Source organism: Calidris pugnax, unplaced genomic scaffold, assembly GCF_001431845.1.
Source record: "Calidris pugnax isolate Ruff unplaced genomic scaffold, ASM143184v1 scaffold103, whole genome shotgun sequence".
Classification (NCBI taxonomy): domain Eukaryota; kingdom Metazoa; phylum Chordata; class Aves; order Charadriiformes; family Scolopacidae; genus Calidris; species Calidris pugnax.
Window position 1 is genome coordinate 21,385,425 of NW_015090990.1, and position 18,174 is coordinate 21,403,598.

The following is an 18,174-nucleotide window of genomic DNA, read 5'->3' on the forward strand; positions in this document are numbered from 1 at the left end:
CAACTTTGTCCACTGATCCTCTTCCAGCTCCCTACCCATTGAACTTGGTCTGCTGGCAGGGGCCTTACAAATTGGTTGAAAGAGTAAACTCTGAGGATTATTTGACACACCATCTAGTTAAAAAGCAAAGCAGTGGCCTCAGCATATTCTGATACTGACTATACTCACTTCCAGACCCTATTTCATGTTGTCCCTTAAATCCTTCCAGTTTGACTTGTCCACTTGAGTTGACTCAAGTCACACTTGTGACTAACTCACCTGAGTCACTGTATGATGTTACTATATCAAGTCACAGAATTACAGAATTGTAGGGGTTGGAAGGGACCTTCAGAGATCATCTAGTCAAACCCCGCCCTGCCAAAGCAGGTCCACCTGAAGCAGATTAGACAAGAATGAATCCAGGCGGGTTTTGAATATCTCCAGAGAAGGAGGCTCCACAACCTCTCCGGGCAGCCTTGTTCTGATGCTTTGTCACCCTCAAAGTGAAGAAGTTTTGCCTCATGTTGAGATGGAATTGCCTGTGTTCTAGCTTGAGCCCATTGCCCCTTGTCCTGTCCCCAGGCACCACTCATAAGAGTCTGGCACCATCCTCTTGATACCCACCCTTTTAGATATTTATAAATATTGATAAGAACGCTTCTCAGTCTTCTCCAGGCTAAAGAGACCCAGGTCTCTTAGCCTTTCCTCATGAGAGAGGTGCTCCGGTCCCTTGATCATCTTTGTAGCCCTCCACTGGACACTCTCGTGTCCTTCTTAACTTCTTTGTCCTTCTGTTCCCTGTCCTTCTTGAACTGGGGGGCCCAGAACTGGACACAGTACTCCAGACGTGGCCTCACCAGTCCCTATGCAGTAGTGCATTCCACACTACTCTACAGGAGTTCTGTTCCAGATACCAGGATCCCCAGTTGCTTCTTGCATGAACTTAGCATTAAAAAAAAAACAAAACACAAAACAAACCTTCTTGTCTAACCTCGTTCTCACCTTTCACCTCTGCACTGATCTGGATCAGGGTCATGGAATCATAGAAAGGTTAGAGTTGGAACGGACCTTAAAGACTATCAAGTTCTAAGCTCCCTGCCATTGGCAAGGGCACCTCCCACCAGACCAGGTTGCTCAAAGTCCCATCCAGCCTGGCCTTGAACACCTCCAGGGATGGGGCATCCACAGCTTCTCTGGGTAACCTGTTCCAGTGTCTCACCACCCCAAATAAGTAAATAACTTCTTTCCTATATCTAATCTAAACATACTCTCTCTCAGTTTAAAACTGTTACCCCTCATCCTATCGCTACACTCCCTGATAAAGAGTCGTGCCCCCATTTTTGCTGTAAACTCCCCGACTCCTGCTGCCTTCCCATGGCCTCACCTCAACTCCTCCAGCATCCCCGGGGACCCACTGCTGATTCTTCCTGCCTTTCTGGCAGCTCTGCCCCTTCCCAGCAGGGCTTAGTCACTTCTCAAATTAAAAGGCATTTCGGAGAAGGCTCGAACAGGACAAAAAGACTTTCCTATACCTTTAAAAAAAACAGAAAGGGAAGTCAGACCCCCGTTACCGCATGACACCTGTTCATATTCCCGTCAAAATTACACGGATCGCTTTGATGTTATCAAAAGACTTTGTAACTATCAACTGTTTGAAGAAGTGACACAAAATATTTAAGGTAAAGTGAAAATAAACACGGTTTTACAGACTATAGGGAGGGCAGCAGCTCCCCCTAGCGACTGCGCCACAAAACAGAAACCCTCCCACCTTTTCTAGTAAATGCTTTCACAACTGGCTTGGCTTACAAAAAGCACGTAATAAACCACAGATATTTCAAGTGCCTTTAAAAAAAAAAAAAAAAAAAAAAAAAAAAAAAGAGGAAGAGCTGTGGAGTAGCGAGGGAAGAGAACAAAACCGGGTGAGGCGGTGACCCCCCGTTTTCTGGAAAGATCCTGCCGCTGAGGGACAGCAAAAATCCCCGCCTTGCACCGAGACACCGAGCACCTTTATGATGCCACCACCGCCACAGGCTGCAGGGCCCCGGGGAGAGCAACGGCGGTCCCGGTTGGGCACAGAAACCGACCACAGCTTGGGGGGCGGCGGCTTCCCTCCCCGGTGGGCTGGGCCCGGCCGCTGAGGCGGGGGGAGTCCGCCGACTTGAGCCTGCGAGGGGGGAAAGCGCCCGCTGAGGGGCTTAACAAAATGGCGGCCGTGTCGTTGCCATGGCAACCCCAAACGCAGCCACCAACGGTTGCCCTGGTGCTGAAGTCGTTTCCTGCTGCCACAGGAGTTGTCCCACTCTCCCGTCGCTGTTAGAGATGTATTACTTGTCTTGGGGTTCGATAGGCAGAATCAAAATCCACTAAAATCAACTGAACATGACTATTTTTGGCTAGGCGAGGTTTTTTTGGCAGTCCAGTGAGTAGAACCAGGTCACTGAATAAATCACTGAATAAAGGTCACTGAATAAATCACTGAATAAAGCCCTATAAGTGACAGGAATACAAGGAACACTATGAGTGGGACTACACCTTTGATTTAAATTCATTTTTTGAAATAAATTTAAATTTATTGAAGTGAATTTACCACAGTAATATTACCTCCTCTCATCTAATCACACAACTAATGCTTTCTCTGTAAGGCCGTGTAAGACTCTTAAAAAGGCTACTCCATTTAAATTGCAAAGTTAAACTAACAACTAAATAACTTTACCTGGATGTTTTTACATACCAGCCAACTTATGAAGTTCACCTTTGCTAGTTTGTGCCAACATCTTTAAGCAAGTTCACAGAAGACAAACCTTTCCAGATTCATTTAAGCCAAGCTTAGCTTACCTGAGCAGCAGCTTCTCTTCACTGATGAGGTGAACTTTTTTGAAGTTTTTCTTCGCTGATGCAGTGCCAGAGCAACTGTAACACCCCCCACACCTATAAAAAGCAGCCTGGGGAGTAGGACTCAACAGTTTCATGCAGGAAGGGCACCTCTTCCAAGGAGGAGCATTCCACTGGTCGAGCACTGGGCACCGTGCCCTGACCGTCTGCACTGGTCAGGGGCACTCATCCTCCCCGACCCTCAGGGCAGAATGGCGGCCCCTTGTCTGAAAGCAAAGGCTGCAGCTCTGGCTCCTGGGTCTCCACCATCTGCCCCAGCAGTGGTTGGAACTGCTGAAGGGAGAAGCTGCAGTGCAGACCTCAGGCTGCAGGAGATGCCTCCACCTTTCTTCTGGGGCAGAGAAGCAGCAGGTTTGCCTGCAAAAGGCATGCTGAGGTGGAGGACCTCCTGCAGCAGGTGGCAGAGCTGAAGGAAGTGGTAAGGAGGCTGTGTGTCAGCCTCCCTGAATGCCAAGGAGCTAGATAGCTGGTTCCAAGCAGTCTATAGTGGATTAACAACCCATGGCCAAATAGCCAAAATCTCCCACACACAGAAGGGAGAAAGGCTCATAACACGGGAGAATGGAAGCTTATGAAGACAAAGACCAGCAGAAGAGACTTCCCCCCAAAGCCTGAAGTGCATTTACAGAGCCTCTTCACAGCTGTGCAGAGTGAAGAGGAAAGGCCCACTACACCAGGAGAGGTGCTGGAGTTGAGTAGTGCAACCTCATCAGCTCCTCTCGTAACAACCAGCACAATTACGAAAAAGCTATGGGTAGTAGGTAATAGGTAGACAGTAGTAGGCAATTCCCTTCTGAAAGGTCTGAGGACACCCATTTGCCAACCTGATGTACTCTCTGGAGAGGTGTGCTCTTACCCGGGATGTTACCAAGGGACTACCAAGGAGGCCTGCATGGATGAACAAGTTGCTCCTGGACAATCTCAAAAAGAAAAAGGAAGCCTACAGAGGGTTGGAAGCAAGCACAGGTAGCCTGAGAGGAATACAGAGAATTTGTTCAAGCAGCCAGGGATCAGGTTAGGAATGCTAAAGCCGTGATAGAATTAAATTTGGCTAAGGATGTTAAGGGCATCAAAAAAGCTGCTATAGGTTATGTCGGTGATAAGATAAAGACTCAGGAAAATGTGGGTCCTCTCTGGGAGGAAACAGGAGACATGGTCACCCAGCATATAGAGAAAGCATTGGTGGATAAAGGGAGAGCAACTGACATCATCTACCTGAACTTGTGCAAAGCATTTGACACTGTCTCGCACACCATCCTTGTATCTGAACTGGAGAGACACCAATTTGACAGATGGAGACCACTCAGTGGATAAAGAATAGACTGGATGGTCCCACTCAGAGCTGTGGTCAATGGCTCAATGTCCAAGTGGAGACCAGTGACATTCCTCAGGGGTCAGTACTGGAACCAGTGCCGTTTAACATCTTTGTGGATGGCATGCACAGTGGGACTGAGTGTACCCTCAGCAAGTTTTCCAGCGACGCCAAGCTGTGTGAAGTGGCCGACCCACTGGAGGGAAGGGATGCCATCCAGAGGGGCCTAGGCACGCATTTTAAAATTTCTTTCAGCAATGAAGCTATCAAGTGTGCTATTTTCAAATGTGCAATAGTAAAAGCAAGATGGAAAAGGACCTATTTATAGCATCAGATACATCCTGTGAGATCTGCTATGGTTTCCTGATAGTTAATGCTCAGAAGAGGAGCTAAGCCTCCAAATAGTATACAGGAACAACTCAGCCAATTTTAGTTTTCTTTAAGGTCTAGATTCCCACTAAGTGTAATGAAGATTTAAACCTCAACACCTGCAATAAATGTAAACATAAAGCCTGATTGAATGAGAAATACTTATCTTTTAACCCAGTTGCCAGCTGTTAATTAAACAGAAGAAAAAAAAAATATGTGCAATAAGAACCTGCTATTTTTAAAGCTTTATTCTGAGACTGTAAGAAAAATTGAAACATTTTGTTGAAGCTTAGCCAGATAAAGAATGAATGCAAAATGAAAAAGATGAAGCAAGCCAACTTGACTTTTCCCAGTTATCTTTCCTTATGTTTTAATAGAAATCAAAATTTGATAGCATGTCTAACAACTTAGAACAAACAAAACAATATCATTTATTCACACATACTTCAACTTTCATTTAAATGAGTAATTTGTATACTTTGGATTTTGTGTCTTCTATGATAACATAGAACAAGTTGAATTTCAATTTTGATAGAATTATTTGCATTTATAGATCAGCTTATGACAGATACCTCATTTTTACAAGGAAGTGAAATGACAGAAAATACTCTTCTTTTTTTTTTTTTGAGTTGGAAATAAAATTCCTCCTGACATTTCCTTAGCTTCCTGTAGAGAGAAAGTTCACTCCATCTACTGTAAAGTATCTAACAGATTTGCAATAGTTTTAAAGAAATAATAAAAATAAATGACTTCTCAGGAAGGTTAAAAATAAAAACGCTATTCTGTGAGAGTATGAAGAAAACCAATAGTTTACTAGAAGACTGTAGCTTCTCAGAACATTAAAGGAGTGATCATACAACAAATGCAAGTGCTCCCCATAGCAAAATCTTTGCAGTGTGTCTGCCTATAGTATTGCAGGGTTTCTGAACAACGGTGAAAATACTGAAGTGTGGTTTTGGTGAAGCTTAGAAAAGGCCTGAAAAATACTACTTTTTAGATACGAATAAGAATAGACATTCCACCCTGAAGTTTAGCTTAAGCTATTCTATATTAGAACATTGTCATGTTCTTCTACCTGGATTTAAGTACTTTGAGCTTATTTGTAGCTGGAATTGATGCCTCTGTCTCTGCACTGTGCAGACAGAGAAATAATATTTTATTTGTTCTTGGAGCCACAGAAAGTCTCTAAATAAAAGACTGGAGAAAGAGAGATTAGGCATAAGAACAAAACCTGAAACAATATTCTTCTCTAGGTTCCCATTTCCAATTGCAACAAAATCCATTTACACATGGAATAACCCTACCTGCGATTCCCTACAGGAATCAGATGTAATGTGAATATAGATGTGTTCAGTAGAAAATGAAAAGAGAATTACAATTGGTAAACTTAAGGACAGTAACATTCTTTTGGAATTACAATTATGGTGATGACAGAAATACACATTTTTAGTGATATGTAGAAAAAAAGATGTTGAGTGAGAGAGGTATGTTCCAAAAAAACATAAGAGACCTTTAAATAAAAGTTAAGGCACTGATGACTTTTTAAAACTTTTATTATATTGCATAAGCTATAACATTTTACAAATTTTAGTTACATTTTCAGCAACAGATACACTGATACTGTAGTAAATACAGAGATGAAAAGACACCTCTAACAAATTATAAAAAGGTAGAAATACTTAAAACCAGGATGCTGAATTATCAAGAATGTTTTACATGAACAGTACCCATACTAGAGTGTTTTTGAACATGACTTCCAAGGTAATGAAGTGTTCCTTGAATATAAGGCTCCAATGTGCAAGATGGTGGGCACAATCAGTGCTATCAGTCCGCCTTTGCTTCAGAATCTTGGAGCCAGGGTTTTCATGAACTCCATGCTTTAATGAGCACTAAGAAGTGCCTTTCTACATAATACCAAGATGTAAAAATATCACTGTTCTAACACGGACTGAAGCGCAACAAATGCTCCAAAGGAATTCAATCAGTAAACTGGGGAATAAAGTACCAGTACATTTTGGGGAGGAGGAATAAAGGAATCTTCAGTAAATCTTAAACTGAGCGAAAAAAGAAATCATTTGGTAAAATAGTTTTCAAGCTGAGGGTGCTAATACTAAAAATAATGACACAGTTTTCCCCTGCCAGTCTTTAAAAACAAAAACAAAACAAAAAACCACAAACAGAACTGCCAAAGCCGTTATTTTTGGTCATCAGAACACACTGAATACTGTTTTTATAAGAAAATGAAGCTCAGATTAAAGTCATTTAAACCACCTTTCATATAAATTCTTTAACACAAATATACCTGCCTACTACTAGAAGCATGGCACAAATTAGTGCAAACTACTACAAAAGAATGTTCATTTTTAACTCTGTAGGCACAGCACAGTATTTTGCATAATTCCACTGAATTAAAAAAAATAATTTAAAAACCAGAAACTGGGTTATATAAACAATGCAGGTTCGGCTCCAAATTGAGATAAAAATTGGTTTTAGAAAATAAGACTTAAGTACTTATGTCCATACACTTTCTGCTTCTACTGGCAAGGAAGATTAGCAGCTGAAAAAAGGATTTCTATCATTATAATAGTTTTTATATATAAACATATATTAATTTCATTTTTGAAGTTAAAATCCTAGTTTCATACCTGTAAATCCAGTGACTTCAAGACGCTTACTCTTGACTTATGAAGCTGAACCAGATTCCGTATGTGCAGTTTTAAAAGATACTACTGTTGAGATTGCTAAAGATATATTTTATTTCTTTAAAAAAAAATAATATAAAAACCCCAGGGTTTACAACAGTTACCATCATCATCAACATGCAGGAGTCAGTATTCCAACATAAAAAACACTAGATCTGCCTTTTAAAATATTATAAAAGCTACATAATCGTAAGTATGAATTGAGGGTTTTTTGGCTAACAGAAAAAAATACCCTAATGTGCTTTTCAGATAGTCAGGTGTCCCACTGATAAAATAAGTCTGATGAAAGAGAAAGGCACTTCAGCAGGCTAATTTATCTTCAGATTTTCCTAATATGCAGTACTAGACAACGGATGTAGGGTACTGCCTTTTAATTTGCACAGTGTTAGATAAGTAATATTGTTAACCTGTTTCACTTTTTAACGAACGAGAAGAGTTCAGTCTGGTGCCCATTCATTTCACCCTCTTTGGTACAAATTGCTGCATAAAAACAAAGGAGACAACAAAACATTCTTACATCCCCAATTATTTTTTGCGCATCAGCTCTATAGTTCTACACTGGGAAATAATGTTCCTAGTCATCAAATCTGTTTCCCTTTCAGGTTTGTAAGACACTAGAGTTCCTTAATTTTCTGACTACTATAAAGATTTTTCCTGTTAATCAAATGGAATTTTTAAGTGATCCCTCCTCCTCTTTTTTTTTTTGTAAATTTCTATAATATGTGACATTTGGTTACAATCTGAAAATTACTGCCAATTAGCTTATTCTGGGTAACATATCTAGATTAATGTGCATACAGCTGCATACTTTTTAGCCTGAGCACTTCCCTTAATTTATGATACATCAAAACATTGATGTAAGCCACATAAATTAATCTGTGATCACCAGAAAAAGCCTTGGCCAACTCCATTAACCACCTTATCAAAACCAGGTAAGACCTGGAACTGGTATACTCTTCTGCAAGAAGAAACTCAACATCATGTATTGCAGGCAAGCCGGAGAAACTGTCCTGAAGTTTAACTGCCTTTCACCTTAAATATATGACAAAATTTGGTGTTGACTGTTCTGTATCTACCTAACACCTCTCATTTAAAACTGTACATACATGTATATGGGGTTTTTGCAAAACGTGACAGCTTAAGAAGCATCTTGTGAAAAACAGAGACACAAATGTTTGCAAACATTTGTGTTTTTCAAAAATAATTGATTCCACTGAAGCAAAAATACATCAGTTGGGAAACAAGCATCAGAAAGAAGCGATATCCTTTCAACTTTTCCCACTCCTTCCCCTCTCCCTAGAAGGGGCTCACTTCCAATGTGCATCAGGCACGGCCCACTTACTCTCAAGGTAATCAACCTCCAGATTCAAAGAAGTCAAAACCCCTGAATGTTTCCCTGGCCCTTCCGAGAGCAATGTGCTGCAAATCCTTCCTACTTTGTCTGTAGACCTCATTTTAACCCTAGCATTTCAGCACTCTTAGTGCTGCAACACTGAGCCAACAGGAAAAAAAATATCTTAAAAAATAAATTCTTTGAGTCCTATAAATTCATGTGTTGAAATCATATATAAAAATATAGAAAAGCATTAGTTTGACCACAAAGACAATTTTCATGATAAAATTTTATCTTTTCCACGTGTTACATATCATGTATGACTAACTCTGGAATTAAAATTCTTAGAACTCGGTGCAGCCAAACTCATTTTTTAATCATCTAAAACCAAAAAGAATTCCAGTCACTAACAGGCAATGCAGGTTTCCCATGCATCAATTCCAACATGCAGCTGGAACATAAAGACTCAGATAACATATTCTGCAAACACTGAATATAAATATGAAATACAATTCTAATAATTTTGGAGTTCTAGAGGGTTTTTAAAATCCAAGAGTGCAAAACTTCGTTCCCTTGAGCTCATATGAATAAAGCCACTTAAGGTAGTCTGTATTTTTTAATGAGACAAGTAATGTGGAGGAATAGGTCTTTTTGATATACACAATGAAAAAAATGCATTAAAAAAATCTGCAATATATTTAAGTTACTATAGGCAAACAAAATTTCAAGTAGAGACATATCAATTTACTATTAAAAACTGAAAGCCATTACCTTGTCAGGGATTTTCTGCTATGTTCAACAGCATGTATATATTCTCTTGCTGAAAAGGGAGCCATCAGAACTGAGACAACTCTAAAAGCAGGGCAATGTTGAACCTCAAAAGTCAAAGCAACTTTCAGAAGAAACACTCAAAATACATAAATGGATTCCTTCTAATATATATAGCAATGCAAAGGATGAAAATATCAGCATCTTGTGCTACAGAGTCAGTCATACATAATCCAGTGGAACTGAATATAGAATTAAAAGTATTGTGAAAATGTATTTGGTACAGGATAACTGAATTACAGTTACCTAAGAAGAGTACCAAAGGCATGCTACTGTGACAAGCCATTTATGCTGGTTTCAGCTGGGACAGAGTTAATTTTCAGGAGAACCTGAGAGGGTGCAGAGCCACAACAGCTGACTGAAACTTGCCAAAGGGATATCCCATACCATATGAAATTACACTGCCTATCACTTGCTTTGTTTATTCTTCTATCCGTATTACTGTTATCATTTTTCCTTTTCCTCTGTTGTTGCCTTAAACTGTCTTTATCCCAACCCACAAGTTTTACCTCTCCCTTTCCAATCCCCCTACCTCCCCTGCAAGGGGGGTTGGTGAGCAAGCAGACGGGGGGTACTTAGTTGCTGGCTGGGGCTAAACCACAACAGTCCTTTTTGGCACCCAACATGGGGCTCGAAGGGTTGTGATAATGACAGATCTGTCCAGAACATGTTAAAACAATTTTTTGGTGTTTTTTATAAGCATTCATTGGGTTAGTTTGTCACTGGTCATGTTGCTTTATCTGTTCTCAGAGTTGTGTGAGGCAGTAACTTACTTGCTGTATGGACTGCTTACTAGTATTTATGTGCTGTTTCTTGCCTGTGGGAGCTGGATCAAGGTTATGGCTTTGCTGTATGGAGTAGCACTGCCATATGCTACAATATACCCATTGATCACAAGACCAATATTGTATTTGTAGTCACAATTGCAACCGTCTTTGTTCTTCGGGAGCCATCTAGTGGAAACTATCAATAATTACACTTTTTACCTTTTCTCCTAGCACCAATCTGTCAGGGAGACTCCTTCCTTCATCTTCCCCTTCTGCTCCAGGCTAATTACAATAGCTCTTGAGAATTTTGAATAACCTTAGGCGGTTGAAACCAGCAGGCTCCTATTTCTATGTCTCCTGAATGTGTTTCTGGTCTTAAAATTGTTTAAGGTTACCAAGCAATTTAGGAGTATGACTGAGGCTCTGCAAAAGCAGGGTCATAGCTGGAATGGCACATGGGAGAATATGGGCAGGTATCTAGAGAGCTACTCACCCCCAATGGTCTGGAACTTCATTCTCAAACAACTTCAGGACCCTGATAAAGTGACAGAATGTTTGAAAGGAAAATACTGTGGGACTATAAACTGGAACTCTGGCTCAAACCCTGCTTGTACGCTGTTTGCTCAAGGAACTGTCACAACCACAAGAAACCATCTACCAGAAACACATGGAACAGAAGGTCAGTTCTCAGTGCTGCATAGGTGGGGACTGCGCTGACTTCCGTGTCACTGTTTTGGGAGATTTTGCTATAGAGGGTGCCTGCACAAGCTGAAAGACTAAGTAACAGACACCGCGAGACAGGGGTGGAAAGACTCCTGTGTGACTCCCTAGCCTTTACTGCCCATGCTGCTGCTTAACCACACCTTTAGAACCTCCCCACTGCACTTCATGTGCAAATAACCACCTTCTAGAACAGCCCTACCACACTTCACATGCAAATGATGGAAATCCAAAAGCATACAAGATGGCTAAAGAGACTAAGAGGAGAGCTCGGAGCTCCTACCACCTACGATTACCGTGGCTAAAAAGGACCAACGAGACATCGCTGGATCCATGGGTCATGACTATCTGTTTGCACTTTCCTCTCCCTTTCCTTTCTTCACTTAAATTGTTGTTGAAGAAATTGGTTTGGTGAGTTTTCAACATCTGGCCTCATTTGTGCCTTAATTCCAACTAAGCAATTGAAACTTTCCACTAATATTTGCAGCCTGGTCACAACACATGCCCTGTGCCCCAAGCCACCACCCAGAACACTATCCTGGGCCTTGAAAAACAAGTTTTATGGCAACATGGCACCCCAGAAAGAATCCAGTCAGATAATGGGACTCATTTTCGGAAAAAACTCCAAGAGCATGGCTTTGAGTGGGTACATCACATCCCCTGTCATGCACCAGCCTCCAGGAAAATCAAACGATACAATGGCCTGTTAAAAACTACCCTGAGAGTAACAAGCTGTGGGACCTTCAATCATTGGGATACACATTTAGTCAAAGCCACCTGGTCAATTAACACCAGGGGTTAACCAATGGAGCTGGCCCTGCCCAGTCAAAACTTCCACGTACTGTAGAAGGAAATAAAGTTCCCAAGGTGCACATGAAGAATATGTTAAGGAAGACAGCCTGGGTTAGTCCTGCCTTGGGCAAAGGCAAACCCATCTGTGGGATTGCTTTTGCTCAAGCACCTGAGTGCAGTTGGCAGGTGATGCAGAAGGATGGGGAAGTCCAATACGTACCTCATGGGGATTTGATTTTGGGTGAAAACAGCCAAAAAAATCAAATTGTATGATGTTAATTGCTAAATAACCCTGCCACTTTATGTCATGACTACTACAGTTGCCATATGCTGTATGAATGGTATTACAGCAAGAATCACCCAAATGAATGAAGGGTGAACTTTGATGAAGCCAAGCAAAGTGCAGTGGTGATGGAACTAGAACTGGCTTCAACAGTTAGCACTGTTGTATTAAACTGCCCTTATCCCAACGCACAAGTTTTACCTCTTTCTCTCTGATTCTCCTCCCCCTCCCACCACAGGAGGAAGGAGTAAGGGAGCAGCAGCATGGTACTTAGTTGCCAGCTGGGGCTAAACCACAGCACCATCTTCACCTCTGAAATAGATGATTTGTATAATTAAGTCAAATTCTTTCAGCCAATTAAAATTACAGACTTATTTGCGCACCCATCTTAAACTTACTTGTGAACTCAGTAGGAACATCATATTTTGTTCATGAAGCAACTGCACACCAGAAAGTTGGATTAATGTATTGCTAGTACCATTCTGGTTACCTTGCACGTTCTTCTTGAAACGGGACCAGAAAACTGACGATCCCAAAACAACAGACATTTCACAGTAATATTTCCTGAGTAAGTATTCCCAGAAGAAGCTCAGCTGCGTAGGATATCTCCTACAAATCTTGAGTGTACTACAGGGCAGACCACTGACTGCACCTCACCCCACAATTTAGATATAGGTATTATATGTTTGGGTCTTCGTATAGAACCTTAACCAAGCTCTAAGGGAAATATTTATAAAGCTTTTTTTGGATGATTTATAATCCAACTGCCAAAGCCAAAATGCTGGAACTTACTTCATCAGGGAAACAGCTTAAAAGCCACAGAAAGACATTCTATGTACTATGTGAAGCACATTAAGGGATGCATCTACTTTTCTGTTAGCCAAAGCTGAAACGATCACTTAGACAAGATGAACATAAAAAATAAAAGAATATTCTGATGGCCTTCTCCTTCCTCTATACATATCTTAGTTACATTTCATGCATTCATGACTTTTGGTAAATTTAACTCTAAGATGAGTCATAAGTAGTATTTATATTACATTATAGACCAAATTTTGCGATCTGCTCTCTCATGCTCATAAAAAACCCCCAACTTTTAAAGCCTGTTTAACCCCCTCTGCGATGCACAACCTAGACAAAAGCAGCTCAGGCTAGCAAAATGTAGGCACATAAACCTCCAATGATCTTCCGTTTTTTTAAAACACAAAACAAAAAGCAACAGTGTCGAACTTTCCTGCTAAAGGAAACTATTTCAAAGGCATAATTTGTCTAAACTTAAACGCTTTTTCATTATGGGCCAAACTAACTAAGATTCAAGACTATGTTGTGGAGCTCAACTGGCCCAGCAGCATGCAGAAGAGAAGATTTTAACTGACAATGAAGCCAAAACGAGACACGGGGATCAGTAGTAGCAGCAGCTCCGAACCAGTCCTTTTCTGCTGGATGTGGACGCTTCAGAGCGGGTGACAACCCTCAACATTCACAGTTGGTAACAAAGCAGATTGGCAACATCTTAAGACAGCAAGGACCATGAACTGCAGTGGCCACAGAGCTTGTACACCTCCCCCTGCTGCCACTGCTATATGGAACACCACCTTTTGCACGTGGATGTGCACACAGGGAGGGCAGTAACGCTATAGAGCTCCGCTGATAAACCCAGCAGAGCTCATCTGCTGGTGACGTGGAACGAACTGATGAAACGTTTCACCTTATACAAAAAAGCAGTAACAGATCCCTAGAAAAGTTCACATATAAAATACTGTACAGATGGTCACATTGATTAGGAACAAGGCTGAGGAATGGCTTTACCTAGTCTACCAATGTATTAACAATAAGTACGAAAAAATTAAAGCATGTACCTACATTTCTCACCATGCATTCCCAGAGATGTGTCCAAGAATGACAGGCTAATTAAAATGTGGGCCTTCCCTATACTGCCAGTAAAATTGGGAACTGGAAAATTTTAATAGTAGTATTTCCCTATTTTCAATTCACATTGAATATCAATTCCCCAGTTGATGTTTAGTAACTCAATCTGTATATTAAAAAAAACACAACTTTTGTTGATACTAGAAAACAACATTTCCCTTGTAAATCCAACACGGCAGAATTACAGAAGCAGCCAAGAGGTCAATAACCAGCAGGGAGAGCAACAACACAAAGCAACATTGTGTTTCAATTTATAGGAATAAGTGGCCTCTCCTCTCTTTTCTTCCAGATGTTGGTTTTGCTATCTCTTTTTGTGATAGACGGTCTATCCCTTTTTTTAGCAGAAGGAATACCAGATTCATGACTTCCTGATACAGTTTTTCTTCTTACACCTTCTTCATCATGCTGTTCTACAGCTGGCCCATTTCCTCCATCCAGAATGTGCCTCACAGCCTGGTCCTCTGGAGTGCAAACAGTGGTTCCACTTTCACTGCTACTCAAATCCAGATCTTCCAAGTAAAGGATCTTAGAATGTGGCATATTTTTTATGAAAGTTTTCTCTCTCTCCAGTTTCCTACTAGGATGATGCTCATTCATGTCCACACCAGAGTCCAGACTGGTATCATTACTCTCTGTTTTCCTGCCCTTTTTCAGATCTATGAAAGAATGCCTCACCTGAGCGATTGGCTTTCCATCCAGGGACACAAACCACGCTCGAGGGTGTGGAGATGGTTTTCCTTTAGAGAGTTCCAATAATGTTTGTTCTGAAATACCTTGAAGTTCAGATGAAAATGGAGTCATCACAACTGCTTCATTCAGTGTCCCAGGAACAGAGATAGACTCCAGTAAGCTATTAGTGTACCGGCCCCAGTTGGACGACTGAGAAGGTAAGCCCTCTTCACTATCTAACGTGCTGTTTTCATCTCTGCAGACAGAAGGCTGTGGATGAGAGTGCACCGGCATTTTCGGCAATGTTTGTATGTAACTGTCACGATTCATGGGTTCCATCATGGGGCTATAAACTAACTGCCCTTTTCTTGGCAAAGTTGCTGATTTAGCAGGATGCAGTTGTTCCGGGGAGTGGAAAAGGTCAGAGGTTTGAAGAATAGCAATAGGTTGATTGTAAATATGCATTAGATGTTCTGGGATATGGGAAAGCCCATATATCTCCTCCTTCAGTGAAAGGTATCTGTTTTGGTCTTGAATGTCCCTAGAAGCCTGGGAAACAGTACTGTTACTATGCTTATGCTGCTGTAAATGCCTAACTACAGCATTTGGCTCCAATGAATGTGCTGAATTTCTTGACTGACCAGTTTGACAAGATGACTGATAGGAAACATCCTCTGTGTAGATTTTAAAATTGTCTCGTGATTTTCCATCTTCTGTGTCTATGGACATCCTTCTTTGAGGGCTGTAGGAAGAAATCTTCGGTGTATATAACTGCGACTTATCCTCCAACTTTAGAGATCCTTTGACAGCATTGATGTGGTTTATGTGAGTTGTTGATGTCGTCTGGTCTTTTTTGATGACCTCCAGCTTAGTTGTATTTTTTTCCTTCTTTTGTGTCCGACCACATTTATCCCTATGCAAAAGAGATGCAAGGTGACTGTAGAGCATACTAACAAATACTAGACTGCTGACTACCAGAGCTGAAGATTAGAGTTTGGTTACAGTTATAGTGTAATGTGATGTCACTAACTTAAAATCAATTTTGGTAATAACTATAATTTTTGAATAAATATTAGGCTAAACATTGTAGTTTAGCTCAGGAAACAAGTCTCAACTTCAAGGCTGTTTCATTAACCTTAAATTCCTTTCATGCAGAGCATATTAGAGCCTCTGTTTTTGCTTACCTGCAGTAACAAAGAAGAACAGCAAAAAATCCAATGATAATGACAACAGTACCTCCCAGTATGGCTGTAAGGAACACTGTGTGATAGGCTGTTATGTCCTTGGAAACCGCACTAATTATGGATTCTAGATTGTCAAACAAAAGCAGACAAGAATTAGTTCTCACAACCAAATAATTCTGCTTGATATGCAGAGCTGTAGCTAATAAATTAAACTGTACTTTTCCAGTGATTTTGTGTTTCTATGGCAGTACATTCATCCCTCCCATTTCACCCTGCTGTTTCAGCAAACTAGAAAATACACAAACAGTGGTTACAAAACAACAGATCTTCAAAGGTTCATCTTGAATACTAAAGCATTACCAAAACATCCACTCAATTACAGTCAAAGTACTAGTTGTCCAAACTTACTTAGAAACACGATCTACAATTTCTATTTAGTGCTTCTGTCACAAAGTGCTTTATCTGTTTTTAAATTTTGACATATTTCTCCAATAAGAATCCCTTTGTATGAATTTGCAAAACATGCAAAAAATCTACAGAAAACAGAATCCACTGGGACCATCTTACCCAAGACTAATTTTTTTCTATTTCCTCCTGTCACACATGATCCTCAACAGTAAAGGGTACAGTCCCACTAATTTTTAAATCTCCACAGTCACAGTTCCCTTGCAGACTTCCTCCAAAAGATGGTGAAAGTATAAACATGTCAGTTGAAATATAGTCTGGACTTTTCCCCTTATAGCATTTGAAGCTCTAGGAAATGTTTGTATGCACAAAGGCAAACCATCAGGATTCAAACAACAGTTGGGTAACTTTTGAAATTGCATGTCATTTTTCCCTTTCTATTGTTAAATAATGCAATCAGACAACGTTATGATACATTGTTACTTGGGTTACTCAGTGATTTCCTTGCCAGTTGTTGCAATACCTCTTGTTCCAGGCAGTGGAGCTGCTATCCAGTAGCCTAAGTGTTGAGCAGTGTATGTCCATACTAATTGACCATCTGCTTCCTTTACCACTCCTAGTCCAGGGCTTACCCAAGCACCTGAAAAATAAGGACAAAATATCAGAACTATAGAATGATTTAGGTTGGAAGGGACCTTCAAACTTGCTGAGAATCCCACTGTCCACGTCTCCGACAAAGATGTTAAACAGCACTAGTCCCGGTACTGACCCCTGAGGAACACCACTCATCACTGGTTTCCACTGGGACATTGAGCTATTGACTGCAACCCTTTGAGTGCAGCCATCCAGCCAGTTCCTTATCCACCAAGTGGTCTATCCATCAAAGCCATGCCTTTCCAATTTAGAGACCAGGATGTCACGCGGGACAATGTCAAACACTTTGCATTAAGTCCATGTAGATGTCATCTGGTGCTCTCCCCTTATCTACCAGTGCTGTAGCAACACCACAAAAAGTCACCAAATTTGTCAGGCATGACTTGCCCTTGGTGAAGCCATGTTGGCTGTCACCAACCATCTCCTTATTTTCCATGTGCCATAGCAGAGATTCCAGGAGGATCTGCTCCACAATCTTGCCAGGCACAGAGATGAGCCTGACAAGCCTGTAGTTCCCCAGGTCTTCCTTTTTTCCCTTTTGCTCATCCCCTGCAGGATTCCTCTGTATCTCAAGCCATTAGCAATTAAGCCATTACCAAAAATACACAAGGTCACAAGAAAAACTGAAACTTCTGACCTATATACTATTTATTACACAGCTTTAGCTAAACTTGCAAACTTTCTCTCTTGACAATTTCCCTGCAAATATCCCTGTGTGGACATTTACTCTGAAACAAAGCATCAACACTACCTACCTAAATTAATTTAATTCATTTTGTATTAAACATTTTCCATAGATATACATACACATAATCTGAAAAATTATTATATGAGCGTAAGCATATATGAAAGCTAAGATAAAAAAAAATAATCAAAGAATGGGTAATTTAAACATATGAACACAAGTTTAATGTTAGCTAGCAGCACTTCGTAAGAAAGCATTTTCATCTAATAAACTACATTAGGATTAAAAAAAAGTTTGTCTTGAATGTTTCTTTCCTCCCTGCCCCAAGGCAGTAACAGTTCTGTTAGCCCAAGGAAAGTCTATTGATAGGAGGACACAGATTTCATACCATCTGTTTGGCAATGCAAAGGACAGGTATTATGGTATGCCAGCTTCTGCCATTAATAAAGCCTGCAGTAGAAGAGACAGAATTATACTTAATGTACTTGAACACATTTATTGTGGGCCATCTGTAAAATTCTAAGGACAGAAAACAACCTCATATAAACAACCTTACATTTCCAAATTGCAAATATGGAGGAGAGAGAACCCCCAGCTTTTTTAAAACAACAATAACCAAAGCATGCAAAAAATATAATTCATGTAAGCCCTATAATTTCAATTTTCCTCCA

The 18,174-nt window shown here is 40.6% G+C and overlaps 1 protein-coding gene across 1 annotated transcript in view; it reads right to left on the bottom strand.

The window, feature by feature from the left end:
- Positions 1 to 6,087: 6,087 nt before the first annotated feature.
- Positions 6,088 to 18,174, bottom strand: part of FAM171B (family with sequence similarity 171 member B) — a 48,245-nt gene continuing 36,158 nt past the window's right edge. The window contains exons 6-8 of the mRNA XM_014954583.1: positions 16,688 to 16,804; positions 15,760 to 15,883; positions 6,088 to 15,488 (exon numbers count right to left, since the gene is read on the bottom strand). Of these exons, the coding sequence (XP_014810069.1) occupies positions 14,153 to 15,488; positions 15,760 to 15,883; positions 16,688 to 16,804 (1,577 nt within the window). The 3' untranslated portion in view covers positions 6,088 to 14,152. The remainder of the gene's footprint in view (positions 15,489 to 15,759; positions 15,884 to 16,687; positions 16,805 to 18,174) is intronic.